Source organism: Acipenser ruthenus, chromosome 21 (assembly GCF_902713425.1).
Source record: "Acipenser ruthenus chromosome 21, fAciRut3.2 maternal haplotype, whole genome shotgun sequence".
Taxonomy (NCBI): Eukaryota; Metazoa; Chordata; class Actinopteri; order Acipenseriformes; family Acipenseridae; genus Acipenser; species Acipenser ruthenus.
In genome coordinates this window covers 28,987,200-29,007,621 of record NC_081209.1, presented here as the reverse complement: position 1 = coordinate 29,007,621, position 20,422 = coordinate 28,987,200, and the positions used below count along the sequence as shown (strand labels likewise).

General features: G+C 38.6%; 1 protein-coding gene across 5 annotated transcripts; it reads right to left on the bottom strand.

Annotated features, from left to right (window-relative positions):
• Window positions 1–1,639: 1,639 nt before the first annotated feature.
• Window positions 1,640–11,649, bottom strand: LOC131699161 (SKI family transcriptional corepressor 1 homolog-B-like). Of its 5 annotated transcripts, none has more exons than XM_058995462.1 (9): window positions 11,226–11,647; window positions 7,661–9,431; window positions 6,805–6,904; window positions 6,018–6,125; window positions 5,288–5,359; window positions 4,151–4,225; window positions 3,730–3,804; window positions 3,183–3,248; window positions 1,640–2,395 (listed from the first exon to the last, which is right to left on the bottom strand). In XM_058995462.1, the coding sequence occupies exons 2-9, from the start codon at window positions 9,416–9,418 to the stop codon at window positions 2,298–2,300; spliced, it is 2,352 nt and encodes a 783-aa protein (XP_058851445.1). In that variant the 5' UTR covers window positions 9,419–9,431; window positions 11,226–11,647; the 3' UTR covers window positions 1,640–2,297. The 5 variants fall into 5 exon arrangements, with proteins under 5 accessions (XP_058851445.1, XP_058851448.1, XP_058851446.1 ...); XM_058995465.1 differs by having other exon boundaries at window positions 1,640–2,392; XM_058995463.1 differs by having other exon boundaries at window positions 7,661–9,428.
• Window positions 11,650–20,422: the final 8,773 nt, after the last annotated feature.

The following is a 20,422-nucleotide window of genomic DNA, read 5'->3' as shown; positions in this document are numbered from 1 at the left end:
TTTTTTTCAGGGGAATTCCTGGCTCCATAATTCATTTGGCCGTGTCTTGGTATATAATTCCTAAAGGTGGCCTGGTTGAGATTCTGCAAAAAAATGGTGAAGTGCAATTTACATCGGAGTCCACCAGATGGCGCGCTTGTATTACGAGAGTGATGTCAACAGTCTGTTTCCTTCACCTCTTCAGTTAGCGTGCAGTGTTCGTTCCAATGTCAATATCTACTGAAATATTTGCAAACACGCATTTTAATTTACATTCTGTGGTATCACATTGGAGTACACTACAATATGGACCTTGCTGGTAATACTTGCACGGCAAATAACCAACAAGACAGCTGACTGACAAAACAGCAGAGGGCTCAGCCTGTGCACACCATGTTCCGCGCTGTACACACCGCAACACTCCATTCCACTTCTTTCCCTACTTCGTTTCTAACCCCGATCTTTGCGAGGTGCCGCTGCAACAGGAATGTAGTGTGTGCAGACAGTACTGTGCAGTGCATCACAATTCGAGGACCGTTACAGTCCTGTCTCTTTATCAAAGCAGGTCTCTGCACATAGATACCTGCATTGCTGGTTCATGTGAGATTGGCAATATGAGTCAAATGAAAATAAGTTGCGTCTGCTGCGCTCCAAGTCCCACCCAGTTGAATACAATCTGGAGTACATACTTTAGAAAAAGATCTCCCTATGTAGGCATGTCGAATAGTTCAATAACGTCAATCTGCCACCGCTGGTTTTTATCTCGGTGGTGGTGTATAATCTGATATATCACACGGAGCCACAAGCATTCTGTATACAGGATGCGCTTTTTGGTTAAGCATGAATAGCTCTTTTCACGGCGCGCGATTCACGAAACAGAAAACCAAACAAATAGATTGCAGATATTATTTGCCATTGTTTATCTACAGTACAGTCAGAAGTACCGGCGGGCAGTTTCCTCCGCGCTTAGCCAAGCCACGTCGCCACCTGGTGGCCAGACCAAGTATTGAATAAGAGAGAAGTTATATTTTTCAGTTCGTAAGTTATTCAATTGGCGTAAGCAAACGATTGTATTATTATTATTATTATTATTATTATTATTATTATTATTATTATTATTATTATTATTATTATTATTAGTTGTAGTAGTAGTAGTAGCAGCATTTGTTTTTTTAACATATAAAGGATTGAACAACATCGTATGTTTGTGATTATGCATTATTGTAAAGTATTATTTGTAATATTAAAAACGAATACAACTATAGCTCCAATTCCACTTATTTTCTAATAAATAATAAATAATAACTATAACATGTTTGTGCATTTCACAAACTTTAATCGTTACTGTTCATGTCACCAGTTCTGTTGTACAATGCATTGGTTACAAATTCTGATTTTAAAGACAGGATTGCTTCACAGACGATACACCTTATTTTACTGAAATTGATCATCGATATAAACAGGCAGGTATCAACATATCTTTCACCTGTATGTGCCAGACAAAGATATGACGTTCAGACTCCTCCAGTCTTCTCGTGCGGCAAAATGATTTCCACTTTCAGGAAGCATTTGTGTTTCTCAGCAGCTTCCTCTGCGTTTCCTCTCTTGAAATGCTTGTTTTGTTGTCATTACCCCAAAAGAGCACAGACCCGCAATCAGATGAGTTCCAAACGAGATGCTTTTCATTTTTATTGTACATGAAGTCAATGGAGTTGCCTTATTTAAAGTGCTTGACATCAATATTATACAGTATATCTTCTGATACGGTGAAAACAAATAAATAAATCATTAAAATAAATAAAGAAATAAATAACTGAGTAAATAAATAAATAAATAAATAATCCAACAAATACTGTTTACTAACAAAATCACAGTACATTTCTACTCATTGCACGTAGCCACATGTTATATTAATATGTATTTAAAGAAGTGGTGGTCGGCACACAAACATATAAAATTCATTGCAGAGGTCTCTTTATAGCTTTATATTAACAATCTACAGTACATACATTGAGCCTGGGATTTCATTGTGCCATATTTGTTTTGAAATTATCATTTCTTTAGCCTATATCTCTCGACTCAATTATTTAGCTCGTTTGTCGTGTGCCCTGAAATTGCATCATACTAGTCATAGTATTTACAAGTTTATAAATGGCTTGCTCAGTCCAGTTACTGGGAAAAAACGAAGAAGGTGGTGTCAGTGGGTATGTACAATCTCCACATGACTCGAGGTTGTCGTGAGTGTGTCCTTTCCCGTATTTACACGTGTAGAGGATGGCTTGTGCTCGTGTCAGGGACTCGCGGGTTCTGGTCGCGCATCACTGCGGTAGAAGGGGCGGTTTGAAGGAGCAGTTCCCGGTGCAGTGCCGAGGAGTCAGCATCTTACAGGAGAAATGGTGAAGCGCATCGTGAGCTTCTAGGTAGAAAGGCAAACAAAACAAAACAAAACAAAAACGCATGTGTTTGAATTAAAAACCACATTTGAACTTGTTTAAACGCATATCACCAGGGAACGGCAAGTTCAAACAGATACTTCGGAAAATTACTTCTTTTTTTTTTACATTTTTTTATGTTACAAATAATATAGCCGACTACAGTTTGTATCAATGTTCTTCAATCAAGTTGTTTACAAGCATAGTAATAATAATAATAATAATTTATTTCTTAGCAAACGCCCTTATCCAGGGCGACTTAAAAGATATCACATTATTTTTACATACAATTACCCATTTATACAGTTGGGTTTTTACTGGAGCAATCTAGGTAAAGTACCTTGCTCAAGGGTACAGCAGCAGTGTCCCCACCGGGGATTGAACCCATGACCCTCCGGTCAAGAGTCCAGAGCCCTAACCACTACTCCACACTGCTGCTAATAGAAAGCACATACGCATTAACATCCCTTAACGATTATTAAACTAAAATAGGCAAACAAATCAATCTTCCATGGTATATTCTCAGTTCAAGTGCATAGTACAGTAGCGCGCGCGCACGCACACTCGCAGCTATGATTATTATTTTTTTTTTCCCTGCGGGCGTTCTCGAACCCCTTTTTTGGGGGGAGGGGGGGGGGTGTGAGGGTGTCTGTAAAGAACCATTCTTAATGCTCAGCCTCTTTAGAGCGTCCCGCTTCTCGCTGAACTTGGTTTACACTCGGCGGTGTTGATTACTTTAATATTTCCATATAAACTGTAATGATTAATTACCTTTTAGCTTTTGTTGAATAGCATACCGAGTCTTCCTCTCTTGATCCAGCTCGTTACACAAAGTATCTGTGAACACAGGAAGAGTCAACCAAATCAATTCGGGTACAGTTTAGGAAACATGAAAGGACAAACTCAAGAGTTCTCCTTAAATAGCTACTACTACTACTACTACTACTACTACTACTAATAATAATAATAATAATAATAATAATAATAATAATAGTTGCGTTGATAACGTATATAAAGAAGCCCCCTATAATTTTATACTGTGTATTGTGCTGTGAGCTCAGGTTTGAATTTCGACGACACGGAGTGACCCTGTTGAGATACTCAGTTTGATTATTATTGCACAATGGGGTCTCCGTGCAGTTTGCACACTTGACTCGAAACTATCCTAGACTATTCAAACGGACAGGCAGTGCAGAGCGGTTGGGGATTGCATATGCAGTGTTGTTTGGGGTCTCCACTTTGATCCACAGCATCACTCTATAAAACCGGAGCACGCTTAAAGATATCATGCCGTTGTAACTGTAGAATGATGCCTCACCTCGGACAATCTGGAGTTGTTGAACCATCTCCTCTCTGTACGACAACTCCCTTTTCATTTGATCTTGAAAATTATCTGTGAAGCAATCACATATCATATATTTCATTTGGTTTGTTTTTTGAAGCCACCGTTCTGCGCATGCGGGTAAACGCTTTATATTATTTGCACTGTATATTACAGTTCAAATTATTATTCTTAATTTTCTGTTTTAAAAAAATATATATATATTTTTGGGTTTCTATTTTGCAGTATTTTCTGTTTGTTAATATTGTGTAATTATAGGTGTAATATTAGGCTATACGATATATATATATATATATATATATATATATATATATATATATATATATATATATATATATATATATGTTTTATAGTTCATCTTCGAAGCAAACGACTACATTAAACCTATTAAAAGTACCTTTGAGACTTTGAAATTCTCGCTCCAGCTTTTTCCTCAAGTCCATCTGTTCTACGAGGAGTTTCTGCAGCTCGTCTATAAAACAGACACACAGAGATAGTATTTATACTGTCCGGTACACCTTGAAAAGCACGACTCATTTGCTTTGCACTTATTCCGCCAAACGGGCTTCACATACCGAGAACATCGGCGTGGTTTTAAACGAGCGTTAGGCTCCCATATGAAATTATTTTGCATTTTGCAAACCTCTATACTTTTGAAATGTATGCATCGTCTATTGTGCTCTCTGTGCGAGTTGTCTTCTACGCACTTGGAAACGACACGATGCAAAATAAATAAAGTAACTGTGAACATCTGTAATCGAGAACACGTAACCAACGCATTTGCACAGAAAAATACGTTTTAAAACCAATGTCCGGTTAAACCGCGTGCTAGATCTGAATAAGGGTGTGTAGGCGTTGTTATGAGGCAGCATGCATCCTTCACTTGTGTATGATACTTCATCCCTGTCAATGCATTGTAGTGCACTTTATAGGATTCGCCAGCATCAAAACATAACATATACTTTGTTGTAACAAGAGTAATTCTATATGAAAATAATAATACTAAAACCCCCTTCATGTGATTCATATTAATGTAGCTTTGTGGAGGTTTGCATTTGGAGGTTTGGGTTGTCAATATGGTATTCAGTGTATCTGCACGCACATTATACAGTAACTGAATGAGCGTTATATTTTGTGTAGATATATTATATCAGGGGGGTTGGGATGAGCGTCATATCAAGTCTATTTAGCATTTGGTTTACGCTCACTAATTACAGAATTAGTAAGCTTGTACAGGCATAGCGTCACCAGAGCCGATTAAAGACAGTGGGCCACATAAATAGAATGATCATAGGCTCACTTTGCCGCACAGCCCTGTAAAGCCATTCATAATATTAATATATCGGAGCACAGGCCATTTCATACATTTTCCACAGTCTGAAATATATATACATATATATATATATATATATATATATATATACACACTCACACACACCATACCCTAACAAACAATTCCACAAGCTTGCAAGGAGATTATTATTATTATTATTATTATTATTATTATTATTATTATTATTATTATTATGCTCACCTTTAGCCATGTTTTCAATATCTTTCTCAATCAATTGGGCTCTCCCCATGTCGCTTCGACCCCCGTCATCGCCTGTACATGAAAATTACCCCGCGTCAGAAACGTTTGAAAAAACAAGGCATTCAAACAGACTTCATTGTGGATATATGTATGTAATTACACTTCTCATGAGCAATACCTTCAGAAACATCGCTATAAACAAATGACCATACCTAAACAAAGAGACCGTGTTAGTGGGTATGAACCCGTGTCCTGGTTTATACCATGCATGCCCACATTGGGAATCTGTACTGTATGGCTAAAACAGTCAATGCAGAGAAGGAACGAATCTATCAGAATTCATTAAATATTTATTTTTATATTAGCTGCAAGAGACATTCGTTTAACTGTGACTCAAAGCTTCTTTTATCGTGGTGATTAGTTTTTCTTATCTTATAAATGTGTTATAAATTAGTCTTTGTTTCCCTTCATAAAACAGCCATGAAACGCAGCTATAACGATCTGCTCCGCACTAGAGATTCGGCTTGGCATGTCTTCAGCACAGTACAGTAACCAAAGTGTGTCGCATCAGGCCAGTTGGTCTACCTTGTGATTTGCAGCCTGTTTATTTGTGTATTGTCTTTGGGCAGGGCCAACTCGGGGCTTAACACGATTCCCGTGTAGGTCTATACCGTTTAAAAGCAAGTCTACCACACACACTGCACACAGAAAACATATTTTAGACACCTACCTCTATCCACACCTGCGGGACTTTCGTGGGAGACGTTTCCTTGATCCTGATAAGATTTTCTTAACTCCTGATCCTCTTCTGTTGAATTAGCGTCTTCCTTACTTAGTTCTTTAAAAGATATAAACCGATCATCAGCCATAAGCATCGAAAGTACAATCAGAATCTGCGCTTAATTACATGGTTAAGGACAAATCTAGTCTTGGGCACAGTAATCGCCTTGCGTTCCGAAAGTAGCGTGTTCCCCTTGAGACTCGCGTAAGGAGAACATCTGTGATGTTGTTTTCATTCGGCTTCAAGACGGACGTTTCTTTACAAATAACGTTTGTAATACAGCTGAATGATAGACCTCGATATCATGACATTCCCCATCGACTCTGTAAAGAACTCAGCAAACATCTGAACGCAGCAGAGTTTAAGTAGGCTACATCATTGCAATTGTTTGAGAAAGTGTTCAAATGTTAATATGAAATTCAGTATACAATACAAAAATACAAAAATGTGTTTAAAATATGTTATGAGATTTATGTTTATTTATGAAACATTTGGTTTACAGCGCTGGGTTCGTATATATCACTCAAATCTGTATAACCGTAATGTATTATATTAAAAAAATGTATTATAAAAAAAATAAATAAATAATAATAATAATAATAATAATAATAATAATAATAATAATAATGACTTACTAAAATACACGAATGGATATATTTGTCGTGGTGACTTGAACGTCCTATATCGCTGTACCAGTTCTACAGTGAATATATAGAGACAGTAGTGGCGGGCCTACCATTCGCCTTAACAGGGCTGCATATGTAGTTGGGTCCGGTTACAAATGTAGACGGATTCTTCGGAATCTGCACGTGCTCTTCTCTTTCATGTGTATACACCTGCAAAATGAATCAGACAATTACATGTAATTATCCTCAATTCTGTTATTACTAATTTACTCCGCTGCTTGAACCTCGCCAGCACAGTGGCGGACCCCGAGCACATTTGTTTTTTTTCTAAGATAATAACATAAACCTACTATGCGAATAATTGATGCATGCCTATCTGAAATTGCCCTGCGTTTGTGACGCACAGCATTACACACAGCCTTGTGAGTCTAGATGGAATTAAACATCTATTTGGATACCGCGTTCATATAATAAACATAATTAAGGGCACTCCAAAGAAAATTACCCAAATTAAAATTCAGTCGCGGAGAAGAGCTTTTCAAAGCCTATGACCTCCACACGCTCTCCATCCACCTCATTTTTACGCAGTTTTCATCCGCATATAATAAGTCCTCGTGTTTTGCTTAATTACAGAATGTGCCTGAATAGTAATGTACAGGTGTTCGGGTAAGGTGGGCTTTATAAAATGTCTCTTCACCAACAAATGCACAATGCTATATTCGGCGAGGTAGGCCAGTACTTATCAAATTCACTGATATTTCATGCTTTGTGTTACCCATTTCTAACTTTCGTTTAGGCTATATTGGTTTTTTTTTTTTTTTAAATAAACACTGTACCATACACTGCAGCAACAATTTTATGCGCAATCGACAGTTTCAATATCTTTTGTTTACATTTAGGCTCGTATCTTGTTAATAGTATGTTAACCTTTTTTTTTTTTTTTAAACCAAAGCACTGAAAACTTACTTCATAAGTTGCTGTGCTGTTGCTGGCCTCTGCGATGGCCTCGCTGTGCCGCTCCTCGTCTGAGGATACGGGTTCACTGAAGGGCACTCTTGGGCTTTCCCGCTGCAGGGTAGCCTTTTCGAGCAGCGGTTCGTGGATCTTCTCGGCGCCTTCTTGTGAAAGAATCGGCAGTGCTGGGCTTTGCCTGTCCTCGACAGACAGCGGGGGAGACTCGTCGTCTTCAGGAAACCTAGTATTGGACTCCACGTCCACATCAGGTTCGTCCCCACTGTCCACACCCGGAGACACCGACCTGTAACTGGAACTCTCGCTCATAAAGTCTGGTGAGTGGTACCCGGAGCGGGCTCCGTTGTACGCCTCTCGGTTTCCATAAAGTTTGGCTATGCTCTCTGCGTCTTTGACCACAGGTCTGAAAGCAGAGATGTAGCTTATCTTTCTTGGGGTGAGGGACACCCCCTCGGTAGACCTGGCCTCATCCCCAGACTTGTCCTCGTCGTTCCTGGTGGAATGAGTGCTGGAGCACCTCTCGCTGTCCGCTAAACTGTCTTTTGGGGTGTTGGTGCTCCTGTCGCTCTGCTCAGCCGCGTCGACGTCGCTTTGCCGGGCGCTCAAGAGTTCAACCGCGGGTTTCGGTTGGGTCTGCGGGTAAGGGGCCACGGGAAAGTTCCCCCCTGCAGGCCAGAACATGGGGAAAGATGGGTAGAGAGTGTCTTTAGCTCCGGGCCAAAACACACCGGGCAGGTTGGTCTTATTTTGCTCCCCAATTCCTATACCATCGTCTTTCTTTTGACATAATCCGAAAGCTGGGAAACCATAGGGGTGTGGGAACAGTGGAGGCGGAATCTTCTGCAGCATGCCAAAGCCTTTGCTGGGCACAGGTATGACCGGGTAGTTTCGCACTCCGTTGCCTATGCTCAGACTGCCTCTCTCCTCCTCGCACCGCATGGTTTTGTGAGGGACCTCTGGGGATCCCCTGGTGATACTGTTGGAGCCCTGTGGTTTCAGGGAGGAGGACCCGCCTGACCCACTTGAAGGCAGGATCCTCTTGCGGCTGCCCCCGTTGAACATGGCCTTCACATCCTCCCAAGCGTGGGCCAGGTCATCGGAAGAGTTTTTGTCCGATAGTTTCAGGTGGCGCCTCCAAGAGTTAAAGTTTGCAGCGTCCGGCTGGGTGTACTTTGCTTCGGGAGTGCGGTGGGAATGGAAGATGAACTTATTGGGAGAAAAATACATATTGCAATAGCTGCACTTAATGCACTTGGCCCTAGAGCTGTTGTACCTGGCCGGGATAAAGTTTCCCCGACTGCCCCAAGCACACTCGTGAGACACGTCGAAAGCGAAATTTTCGGGAAGTTTGGGCGGATTGTGCGCCCCGAGAAACGATTTGCAGAGCCTTTCGGCTTCCCGTTTGGTGATCATGCCGCAGCGCCTGGAAGAAATGGGCATGGCCCCTGCACGCCTCAGTATCTCCAGCTGCACAGGGGTGCACTGAACACAAGTGATACCCAGGGCCACCCTCCGGTTGTGGATCTCATTGTAGCTGTAGTTCTTCAGTAAAGTATTGGAAATCTGAGCCAGGCAGAGCCTTTCCTGGCCATCAATCACCAAGCAAACGATGGGAACGCCGTACAGCATGGTCTCGCTGACTTGGTTGGGCTTGAGAGACGACGATCCGGAGAACGGTTGGAGCTCCGGTTTTGAGTTGGGAGAAGAGCTGGAGTCTCTTCCCGCTGCCAGCTGACTGGAAATCGCCTCCATTATTGGAAGTCTGCTGGGGGAAAGAAACACGATTGTTTAAATTGAGTTATTATAGGTTTACATGTGCTTCGTATTTCCAAACACTTTCGAAAGGCAAAATTAGAGATAGCAGCAGACTTTAACAATCATTTACAGCCACACACACACATCATATTCGTTATCAGAAATAATGTATCACTTACAACAGCCACTACATAATGCAAATCTTCAAGACAAAAATGACAATTATATTTGGAGAGAGGGAAGTAACAGAGCCTACAAAGTTTAATAAACGAGAAAAGTCAATGCATTGTAGGAATACAAGAGACAGCTCGAGTTACCCTTCAAGGTGAGTCGAGTAGCCTTTTGCGTTTCCACCTGGCAGAAATATTTAAAAGCATTGAAAACCAGAACCGCAAAGGATCAAATGTTTTTCCCTGTTATGTTTTTTTTAAATAATATCTGTGTAAAATCCTTTTTTTTTATTTTTGCTTAAAAGTAATAAAAAACGTAAACTGTAAGTGATATAGTTGAAAAGGTTTTATTCGTTTATTATAATATTAGTTTGTAAATAGTTTTCCCAGAGATTGCAAAAACATTCACTTTTAAATTATTGTCGAGAGCCTGCTGTTGGATTTCTCTGAATGATATCCCTCGTTGCGTTTTTTTTAATACAGTACGAACTAAACGCTACTGCCAGCTTTTCTAAAGCTGGGGCTGCTACCCTTGTTGTTCTCTTTATTTTACCGATGACATCCAGGGGGTGCTTTTTAAAATAAACTCGGAGGATTTAAGGCTTAACGACAATCCGTTTCTTGATTTCGGGCCAAGTCTGTTTTTAAAAAATATATATGTCGTTGAGCGATTTTAATGTTCTTTAAAAGAGATGCATAAACTGACCCGGTTAATTAGGATTTACATTTCCAAAAACGTGTAAACAATTCAAGAAACATTTCCATAATGTTCCTGAGAATTGTTTATATATATATATATATATATATATATATATATATATATATATATATATATATATATATATATATATATATATATATATTTGTAGTTGCGATATTCCGAATGTTAAAATAATGAGTTCTTTTCATTAGCAGCATGAGCTCAGCCTTTTCCTAATAGCTTTAGTTTGGATCAGAGGCGAGGAACATTACTTAACCATGGCGTTAGCTCAGCTAACACGGAACGAGCAGAAGGAAAGATTCTTTGAGCAAAGCAAAGGAGCTTATCAGGGAACAATCGCAGCATTAAGCTGATTTGATTGTAATTACAGAAATAGCTGCAGTTGTAGTTGTTTAAAATGTTAATAAAACTCCAGCTCCCTAATTAAAGCTGTGTAAGGTAGCACGACACAATCAAACATGACACTGGCAAATAGTCAGTACTTTGTCAAACGCAATTTAAAAATATACATCTAACGATACAGGAATACAATTACATTATTATTTTAAAAATCACATTGTTTAAACAGTTGTGTAAATATTGAACACATTAGCCTACATTTAAAATGAAAATATATAAAATAATTAAAAATACAAGCTCATTAAGAATATAATAAACCACAAATGTGTTGATAATAAATTAATAATAATAATAATAATAATAATAATAATAATAATAATAATTAAAAGAAGCAGGCAAAATACAATGTAAATAATTTTACGCAGTAAAGGAATAGATTTTTGTGCAAAAAAAAGTACCATATTAGAAATGATTCGCATTTTACTTCCTTGTAAACTATAAAAACACAGCATATACCATAAGCAAGCATCATGACACTAGAATTGCATATTACGATCATACACACAGACTATACCTTTTTTTTTAATAGACGTTGGACAGCTCCTTTTTGTGTTAGAATACAGCACACAATAATATATCCGCCTCCTATGAGAATATTGTATTCGATTGGTATTTTTCAGATCACACTGGAAGAGATGCTACAGCTGCGGTCTGCAGCGTTGTTGTGTACAATGTAAAGAGGATGTATCGGTGTTGTCTCAGTAAAGATCCTGGGCTTCCATCCTCCGCGACCGTCCTCCTCTGTGTGGGTAGCGCGAGCAGACTGACCACATGGTTCGTCCAGGGAAGGCTGTTGTGAACCTTAGTTGAAGACGTTGTACATTGATCAAGTGACAGCTAAAATAATAGGAAGGCACACCCACTTAGCAGCAGCATATTTACATTAACCGTTTGCCTTCGGGAGCAGCTGGAGCGCCAATCATTACTGTCATCGAGTCAATTAAAATGCAGCCTGGGTCTTTAAAGAAAAAAAAAACAAGGAAGAAGAAGAAGAAGAAGAGGTTTTTGTATAATTAAATATGTTACTTTTCTTTATAGATCAGCTCTATAAGCTGTTGAATAAAGCTGTTTATGTTGAGATATCATCATAGCATCGCAGATGATTATTAGACAGGATTTTAGATATGGCTGGTGTGCACAATCCCGTTCAAGTTTAGCGAAGTTCTTGGTGGTTCTTAATTTTACCGATGACTGCTATCCTGGTTATATAAGAGTACCGCTCCATGAAGCTAACAGTATTTACAGTGTCCAGCTCGGTCTGTGAATATAGTGTCTGCAATTACGATACCCATCTGGAGTTGTGAAAGGTACGCATTTATTTGTGTTTAAAAAACAGCTGAAGATATGTAACTGGTTTAATTAAAAACGGTAATATAAAATAAAGAGTTGCTTATTACAAGGGAAATAGGCATTTCGTATTTTATTTATCAGAATTATATTAGTGTTTGTCCCGGTTTATATATATAGAACATAGGACTGTATATTCTAAATGTCTTGGGTTCTTATTAAATCATCATATTTTGTTTAATGATTTGTTAATTATTAACAAGGCGGGGGGGGGGGGGGGTCACTGAATTACAGAGAAGATTGTTAAGTAAAGAAGAGAATGTGAAAATCGACTTTATTGGATTTCTTAATTAAAAATGTTTCAGAATGAAGCTATCAATCAATGGAGAAGTAAAAATCCACCATGACAAACTATGTATTCAGTTTTCACCCTGCAAACACGTAAAAAAACCAAAAACCAAAAAAAACGCACGCTGTCCTGGCGCGGTGGCAATACCCAGCGCAGTAACAAACAAAAAAAAATCAACAAAATCGATGGCGAGAAAAATAAAGGGATTTATTATTTACCACGTCGTGGGGCCATCCGAAGAGACTCGCTCGCGGATAGACTAATCAATTCATGTTTTAAAGTAAAGACGCCATCAAACTGGACTGGGAGTCATTGTGTGTTTGTTGGGGGGGGGGGGGGGGGGGGGGGGGGGGCATCTGCTAATGATCTGTGCAGGCATATCATTAGAAATATCAGTAAAACAGAACCCCTGATTGCTTTTTAAACTTTGCATTGAGAATCATCCTGAGGCACACTCGCTGCTCAGCCCGCGGTGGGTTTACCCCCCCCCCCCGGCAATATAGGCTTTGACCAAGCTGCAACCTCGCCCGCCCCCTCAGTCTAACAGAGAGAATGTGTTGGAGCAGTCGGGGCAGCTTGTGTGTACAAACAGTCTGCTATATTTGCGCAATACTCTTAGGTAAGTGGTGGAACGCAATGCTGACCATATTAACTATTTATAAACTGATCAATAACCATCATTTAGCCCTACTGGGGATCTAGCTGAGCTATCAGCGTCTCGGCTACACAGTATCATATTCTGTATGCTTCAAAGAAAGTTTGAGCGGGGCAGTGCAATGCTATATATATGAAACCTTCTTTGATGCATACCGAATCTGATATTGTGTAGCTGAGACGCTGATAGCTCAGCTGGATCCCCAGTAAGGCTACATACTGGAGCTGATGAATGAACCCGTATTGGAAGAAAGACAGAAACACAAGGTGAACGTTTACCGCTCACTAACCCTTATTAAGCACTGTTGGATTACTGGCCTATCAACTATTTTATTATTACAAATATATAACTATTTTAGTTTAAATGGGAACTATAATACCAACATTTATAACAGGAAGACAAAAGGCAATACCTATTTAATTATACCCTTCTATCGATCGATCTATCTATATGTATTTATCTCAAGGTATTGAACAAATTGGAGGTTATGAATCTAATACATATTGAAAACAAATGCAACTGTGCATTGTCCATTAAAATAATATATCACCCACCCAATATATCTAGTTAAACACATAAGAGCTGCTAAACGCTATATTATTGACAACATATTTTTTACACACGCACACACACATTATATATATATATATATATATATATATATATATATATATATATATATATATATATATATATATATAGATAGATAGATAGATAGATAGATAGATAGATAGATAGATAGATAGATAGATAGATAGATAGATAGATAGATAGATAGATAGATAACAATAATGTTCAGGGTCTCTTTTAACAACATGGAAACAGTAGCTGTCCTTAATGGACACGTTAATTAAACTGTAATTAATCATGCTGTCTCTGCCCAAACTTGAACAATTACCCCAATCAAATAGAAGGTAATAACGTCCACACACTGCCCCGGGCTATCGCTTTTACTAAGCAGACCTCTATTGAACTAGAACAGCTTTTGCCCTCAACCAACACATGTGTTACATAATGAAACACGCATTGTTATTAAAACGATATTGCCTGCGTGGGATTTGGGACGAGTCTTTGAGGATATGTGTTCTCAGAAGCCCATCCACTGACCCGGGCCCCTTTTCGGAAATTATAAATTAACTCCATCGGTGCCAAGAAAGTATTGTCAGTCATTTGCATACCTGGGGTGTATTTTTGTAAACTGTACATAATGGTGGATTAAAAGAAATACAATTGGATTATTAAACAGTAGTGAGAGTTATGTACTGTGTATTCTAGTATAATGCATGCGATGCATTCATGGTTAATTGAGCTGGTTCATGTCGTTCACAGGCTATACTACCGGGGGTATTATTATTATTATTATTATTATTATTATTATTATTATTATTATTATTATTATTATTATTATTATTATTATTGCTACTATTTAAATGAATACGCCTACATTGCGGTGGATCCGACCCGCTTAATTACCATGTACCCGTATTAAATATCATGGAAGGAAGCTGGACTAGATGCATAATTAATCGAGTCAAAGCGGAATGGACGTAAACCTGATCCAGAGATTCGTTTCAGCTTTCACGATCAGGCTGCGTCCCTCGTCCTTTCAATAATTACAATGTTATCCTGTAATTATTTTTTTTTTTCTTTTTCATTATTTAGGGCACTGGATGAATGCTGCATTGTTATCAGTTATTCCAAAGTCACGGGAGCTGCAGATGAACGACAGGGTTTCCAAAAGGACTCGGATCCACCTGGTACCGGTGACACAACCACCCTCCTGTTTTTAATTAGAGATTGCAGCGTCAATTTTAGCAGCACCTTTGAATGCAGTCCCTCCACTATGGTGGGTAGAGACTTCAATAAGATGTTTTTCACAACGCAAGCCATCAAAGAGGCTGCACTGTATGCATGTATAATCGTTTAAACAAATGCGTATTTAAATATTTATAAAGCTCTAGCAAACTTTATAAGCATGTTACATTATTTTAATCCATGTGGTAATCGTTGGGTTTTATTTTTCTAATGCTCTGCAGTCCCTTGCAGAAACACCACACATGGCGGTGAATTAAAAACAGATATAGTGTAATACATGGGTACATATAATATATTACGATTAGGAACAAACACATGCAGTGTACAACATATAATATATTAAATACATTGATAAATATGTTATACCATGAACGATATTTGTTTTGTATTTTTTTTATTGTACATCTAAGACTAATAGAATTTGAAAAACGGGAACAATTAAAAAAAAAACCGTTCCAATTTATTACGTTGTTTTACGTATTAGAGGCTTGTTATGTTAAAGTATAATGAAATGTTAAACTGCCAGGGCAACAGAATAAAAATCAAGAATCGACTTTCCAGTCATATATAGTCCCACACAATGTTTGAAATGTATAACCAACCGCCACGCATTTGTGATTTATTGTGAGGTTTTGTTTATCTCTAAGACCATACTTATATAAATACGCTGTGGTGATTATTTACAGACGACACCAAAAAACATTATGAAACATTTCAAATGTACTGTCTGCATTTATTTACAATTGCATTGCAATAAAACTTGAATACTGCAGCTCACTACACGCGCTTTTCTCATTGTTTGTGTTGTTAAGTATTGGCGGTTCACAACCATAGATTAACCTACTAACAAGATCTTAATAAATTATTTAGGATAGGGACTCGAAAACAAAACAAAAACGACAAGGCAATTAATTCAATTCAGTTTGGGGTCTATTCTGAAATTAATTTCCCATATAAACCTCCTAACATTAAAAGTGCAGGCTGCCTGTTCAATCTAGCCTATTAAAACTCATTTGGAATACACAGCAAACGAAGCTACACGATTTAATCTGCACGAAACCATATGTTCATCTGCCTATAGTGCTTTACAGAAGCGTTTTCTTTGCTTGTTCTTTCCAATCTATTAATATCTGTTAGGAAGAAAGGGGCTATAGAATTTATGTGCACCATATGTGTACCTATAAACGCATCACAAAACCGAGGTAGTAACTTTTAAATAACTACCAATAGAGTAGCTCTCGCGTGCTGCTCTGGCAAGCAGGGCTGCAGGGACAGAGGAATCAAAGCGATGAATAGGGCTGGCGAAGTTGCAGGAAGTGGGTCCCATCTGTCACTATAGGGCGAGTCATATTTAAGTGAATGGGGCTTCGCCTATTGTGAACCCTTTCTATTTTATCAAAGCGTGCTGATATGGAAGCACAGTCGCGAGGTGAGTAATTTAAGGGGACCGAACAGACGGTTCAGAGCACAGTCAACGCTAGCCAATCACAACAGCCCTGTACAGTTCAAAGCATAATTAAAACATTATGATGATGATGATGATGATCATTGAATACTCATATTACTAGTAATAATAACAACACTAGCATAATAACAATAACTATATATATATATATATATATATATATATATATATATATATATATATATATATATATATATATATATATATATATATATATAACTATAGTATTTGCAGGGTTAAGGCTATCCTCGCAGATAAAGTATTCGTGAAACTCTGAAGAAGTCATTGATAAAAACCTCCCGTTGAAACGAGTGGGTGTTTTACAGCTATGAATGAAATGCGAATTGTATATTCGTGAGATATAAATGAAATAACAAGTTTGAATTACAATTGTACGGGCTACCTCTCTAAGCAAGTCGAAGATGAGTAGCAGGGTGCAGAGGTGATGGACAGGTTTAAACACGGGGGATCTCTCGCGTGCTAACCCTGCAAGCAGTGTTAATGTTTGGAATGATATGATTCATATACACATAACAATGGAATAACTAGTCCTACTACCTATATGCACCTATATGCATGAAAAGCAGTCAGTGTGAACCCATCGGATTCATTCCTGGCCAGTGATCTGAAGGCTGATTGAAGATGTGTCTCTGCCTTTAACCCATGGCAAGCCTTGCCTGTCACTTACTGTTTGTGAGTGTGTGTGTGTGTGTGTGTGCGCTCCGCTAACATGGATTCTTCATATACCAGTCATCTCCCGACACCTACAGCCGTTAACACTGGGGGACACGGCATGGAACCTCTAGAACCCGTACTGGAGAATGAACAGAGGTTCTATACTGGGTTCCAAATATATTCGCACGCTAGAATCCTACCCAGAGGTTCCAAATATAGACCAAAAGAAACGGTTTCTTGTTTAACAGTGTCCACGGCTGATTCTCACCAGCCTAGCCTGTAGGTATTCAGCACACACACTGACTGATTGACTTCACACTTCAGTTTACAAGTCGAACGCAATTAAGACATGTCTGCTCCTTTAACCGTGTTTTTATTATTACAATTAAGTTTTAATTAACAGCCTATGATTAAGAAACGCGCGGCTCTGTAAAGTGCTACAGCAACGTGCTAATTTGTTTCTCTCCTTTAGCTATTAATTGTATTTTGTATCTGTTTGTTGGGCCCCGGTAGGCCTTGTTCAGTAAAGTGCGACATCTCTTCTCCACCTGCCATGCAACAGCTAAGCAATCCAATGTATCAATTACTAAACAACTGACGTCTGTAGTTATTTAAAAAGGACTATATATAGCGCAAACCCCCTCCCAGCCGCCTTATTTGACAGAATATGAAATGCTGTCCGAGGCACGTGTGTCTGGTTAAAATATTGCTGCAGATTCACAATGCTGCTGCTTACCAATTTAACGCGAATTTTAAAAATCAGAGAGAGGGATCAATTTCAGTCAGACTGGAAAAAAAAAAGCTGGCTGTAAAAACAAATGCAATTTAACCTCAACTCAACGGGACCTTTGTGTTAACATAGCAAACGGAGAGAGATAAAACAAAGCAAAAGGCTATGAACAGAATCAAAATACTGCCGACAGGACAGAGAGAGGGCAGGTACGGCGTATACATCGGGATACAGAAAACCTAAACACGGATTCAGACTGGCAAGCAAAAAAAAAGTGATATAGAATATTGAAATGACGAGCAGAACAGACTTTAAGGTCCTTCTGCAGTGCGCGCTGCCACGGGAGGGCTCGCCGCCACTGCCCCCTATAGGACACTGTCAGTACATACATTAACATTGTCAGGTACTTATTCAATGCATATGATCTAGGTATAGAAATGTAATCATTGGGGTAGGCTAGGCCAGTGTAGTTGCCCATTCTTATAGGCTAGAAGCCCATAATTAAAACCGATATGAGTACATTTCTGATTACAATTTTTCGATTTAAACTCGCATAATTTGTTCTTAAATGACATTCTATCTCACACCTGTTGAAGATTGAACCGTGTTAATGCAAATACATAAATAACTAACATTGGAATGCATTAATTCCAGTGGGTTTTGTTTGTTTTTTTTAACAGTGGATGCAATCAAATACAGTATTAACGCAGTTTACATATGATAATGACATGGCTGCAATGTTTCAATTATATTGTTTAACACTTCCCTTTTAAAGGTGTGCGATCGGGCTATGTGCACGCGTTTTCAGACTCGTTGTGACGGATGTGTAAATTATTGTTTTAGTAGAAATTAAATTCCGCAGATAAATGCGCTCGTGGGTTAAGTGTGCCAATCTAACAGGGAGGCGCCCATGACCTCGTGTTTGTTCTTAATTATTGTATATTATCGCGCGATACATACGACATTTTAATAGCTCGTGGGGTCAAAGGACGCAATGTGTCTCCGGTTTAGATGACAAGGTTCACGGCTGAAGTGAAATCCCTGGTTATTAAAGGACTGAGCGATGTGGCAGAATCTGTCTGTTCTGCAAATGTTTAAATGAATAAATACATACATAAATAAATAAACAAACAAATAACCCATCTGATGCAAAATAAAACCTACAAAAAGCAGGCCTATCAAAATACATAGTCAGCCTTCTGATTGCTAACTATGTACGCTGATACTGTCTTTAATCCACACGAAATGTTTTTGTAATTTTAATTATTATTTTGTATAAAAATATATTCTGTACGCTGTGCATTTTACAGCCTTTGTAGCGAGGTGTGCTGTGCAGGATTGAGTACACAGCCCCACAGCTAGAAAATATCCGGCACAGTTTACTTTTGAAGCAGGCTGGCGAATAATGTTTAGGTTAAAACCTACGGAGCTGTGTCATAAAAAAAAAAAAAAAAAAAAAATCAAAGCCTGCAGTGCTCTCCTGGAGGGCTCTTGCGAGATTGCCACATAAATCACAGCAGTCTAATTCGGTGGAAGTTTAATAAACGCTCCAATTGAAAACGAATGTTCTCCATTTAACAGTTGTATCAGCACCATATAAAACCATGACCCCAATAAATTTCATTTTAGAGCGAGATCAATCCACTCCGTTCCTATTGATCCACGCCGGCTCGGTGCATTTAGATGTTCTTGTGCAGCCATTCTTCGAATGAGAACAACAGTTCGATTAGACTCTTTATTAGGAAAAGATTGCTACGAGAGCATCAGTGTGGCCTGCAAATGAAATGGTGACATTTTAATTAGTGGACATTGATAAAAGGCGGCTGGTAATGGCGGTTCACAAGGCTGGCACACTTTAAATGACCTGATGCACTAATCAAGTTAGATAGCCTGGCAAAGGTCAGCGGCTCAGCAGATAGACAAGCAGATACTGGCCTGCACAGCTAAACGGCAGAGGAAAGTGAGGAAAGAGAAGCAATCTTAGACCAGCGCCGGGTCAATAATTATTTGTTAAAATAAAGCGCAACCATTGACTCAATATAAAGGCGCACAAATACGATTAATTAGTTGATACATTTATTTGTATCATTAATAATAGGCTAATAATAATAATAATAATAATAATAATAATAATAATAATAATGGATGTAATTGATACGTTTATGGGACTGTATGCGCACCATATATTAATAATATTCATACCCTTATTGTGTGCCTATCTATCTATCTATCTATCTATCTATCTATCTATCTATCTATCTATCTGTCTTGTTTAGGACTACACTGGTAATAGGCTACTGCAAAGACCTGTATAGAAAAAGACAACGTCTGCATTCAGTATCATGAAGGGTTAATGAAAACAAAAAACAACAACAGAAAACATTGTGGGAGTTTCACTTGTTGTGAATAACGATGCCATCCTGTATTTATGGCTTCACATCAATACGCACATATTGGAGAGGTTTCTGTCCGGCGCTCTGCTCACATTAACCCCACAGAAGAACCAAGCCGCGTCGGCCTCTTCCACTAATTATTTTGTTGAACAGTGTAACCCAATCTGTTTCTCTCGGTCACTAAATCTGCCTAATTTCTATCAATTGGTGGCGTTGTTTGTTGGTAAGTGGGCTTGCAAAATGAAAACTAGAGGATCAATAGACACGGGTTTATCGATCAAGCAGAGCATCGCCTGGTAGACATTAACAACCCGAGTTGAGTGAAATGAGAGAACAGGAGCA

Coding starts and splice junctions, on each gene's coding strand:
- LOC131699161 (XM_058995462.1), bottom strand. CDS start 9,418: ATGGAGGCGATTTCCAGTCAGCTGGCAGCGGGAAGAGACTCCAGCTCT. Junction 5,360..6,017: donor TCCCGCAGGTGTGGATAGAG/GTAGGTGTCTAA, acceptor TTTCATGTACAG/GCGATGACGGGGGTCGAAGC. Junction 2,396..3,182: donor TATTCAACAAAAGCTAAAAG/GTAATTAATCAT, acceptor CTTTCTACCTAG/AAGCTCACGATGCGCTTCAC.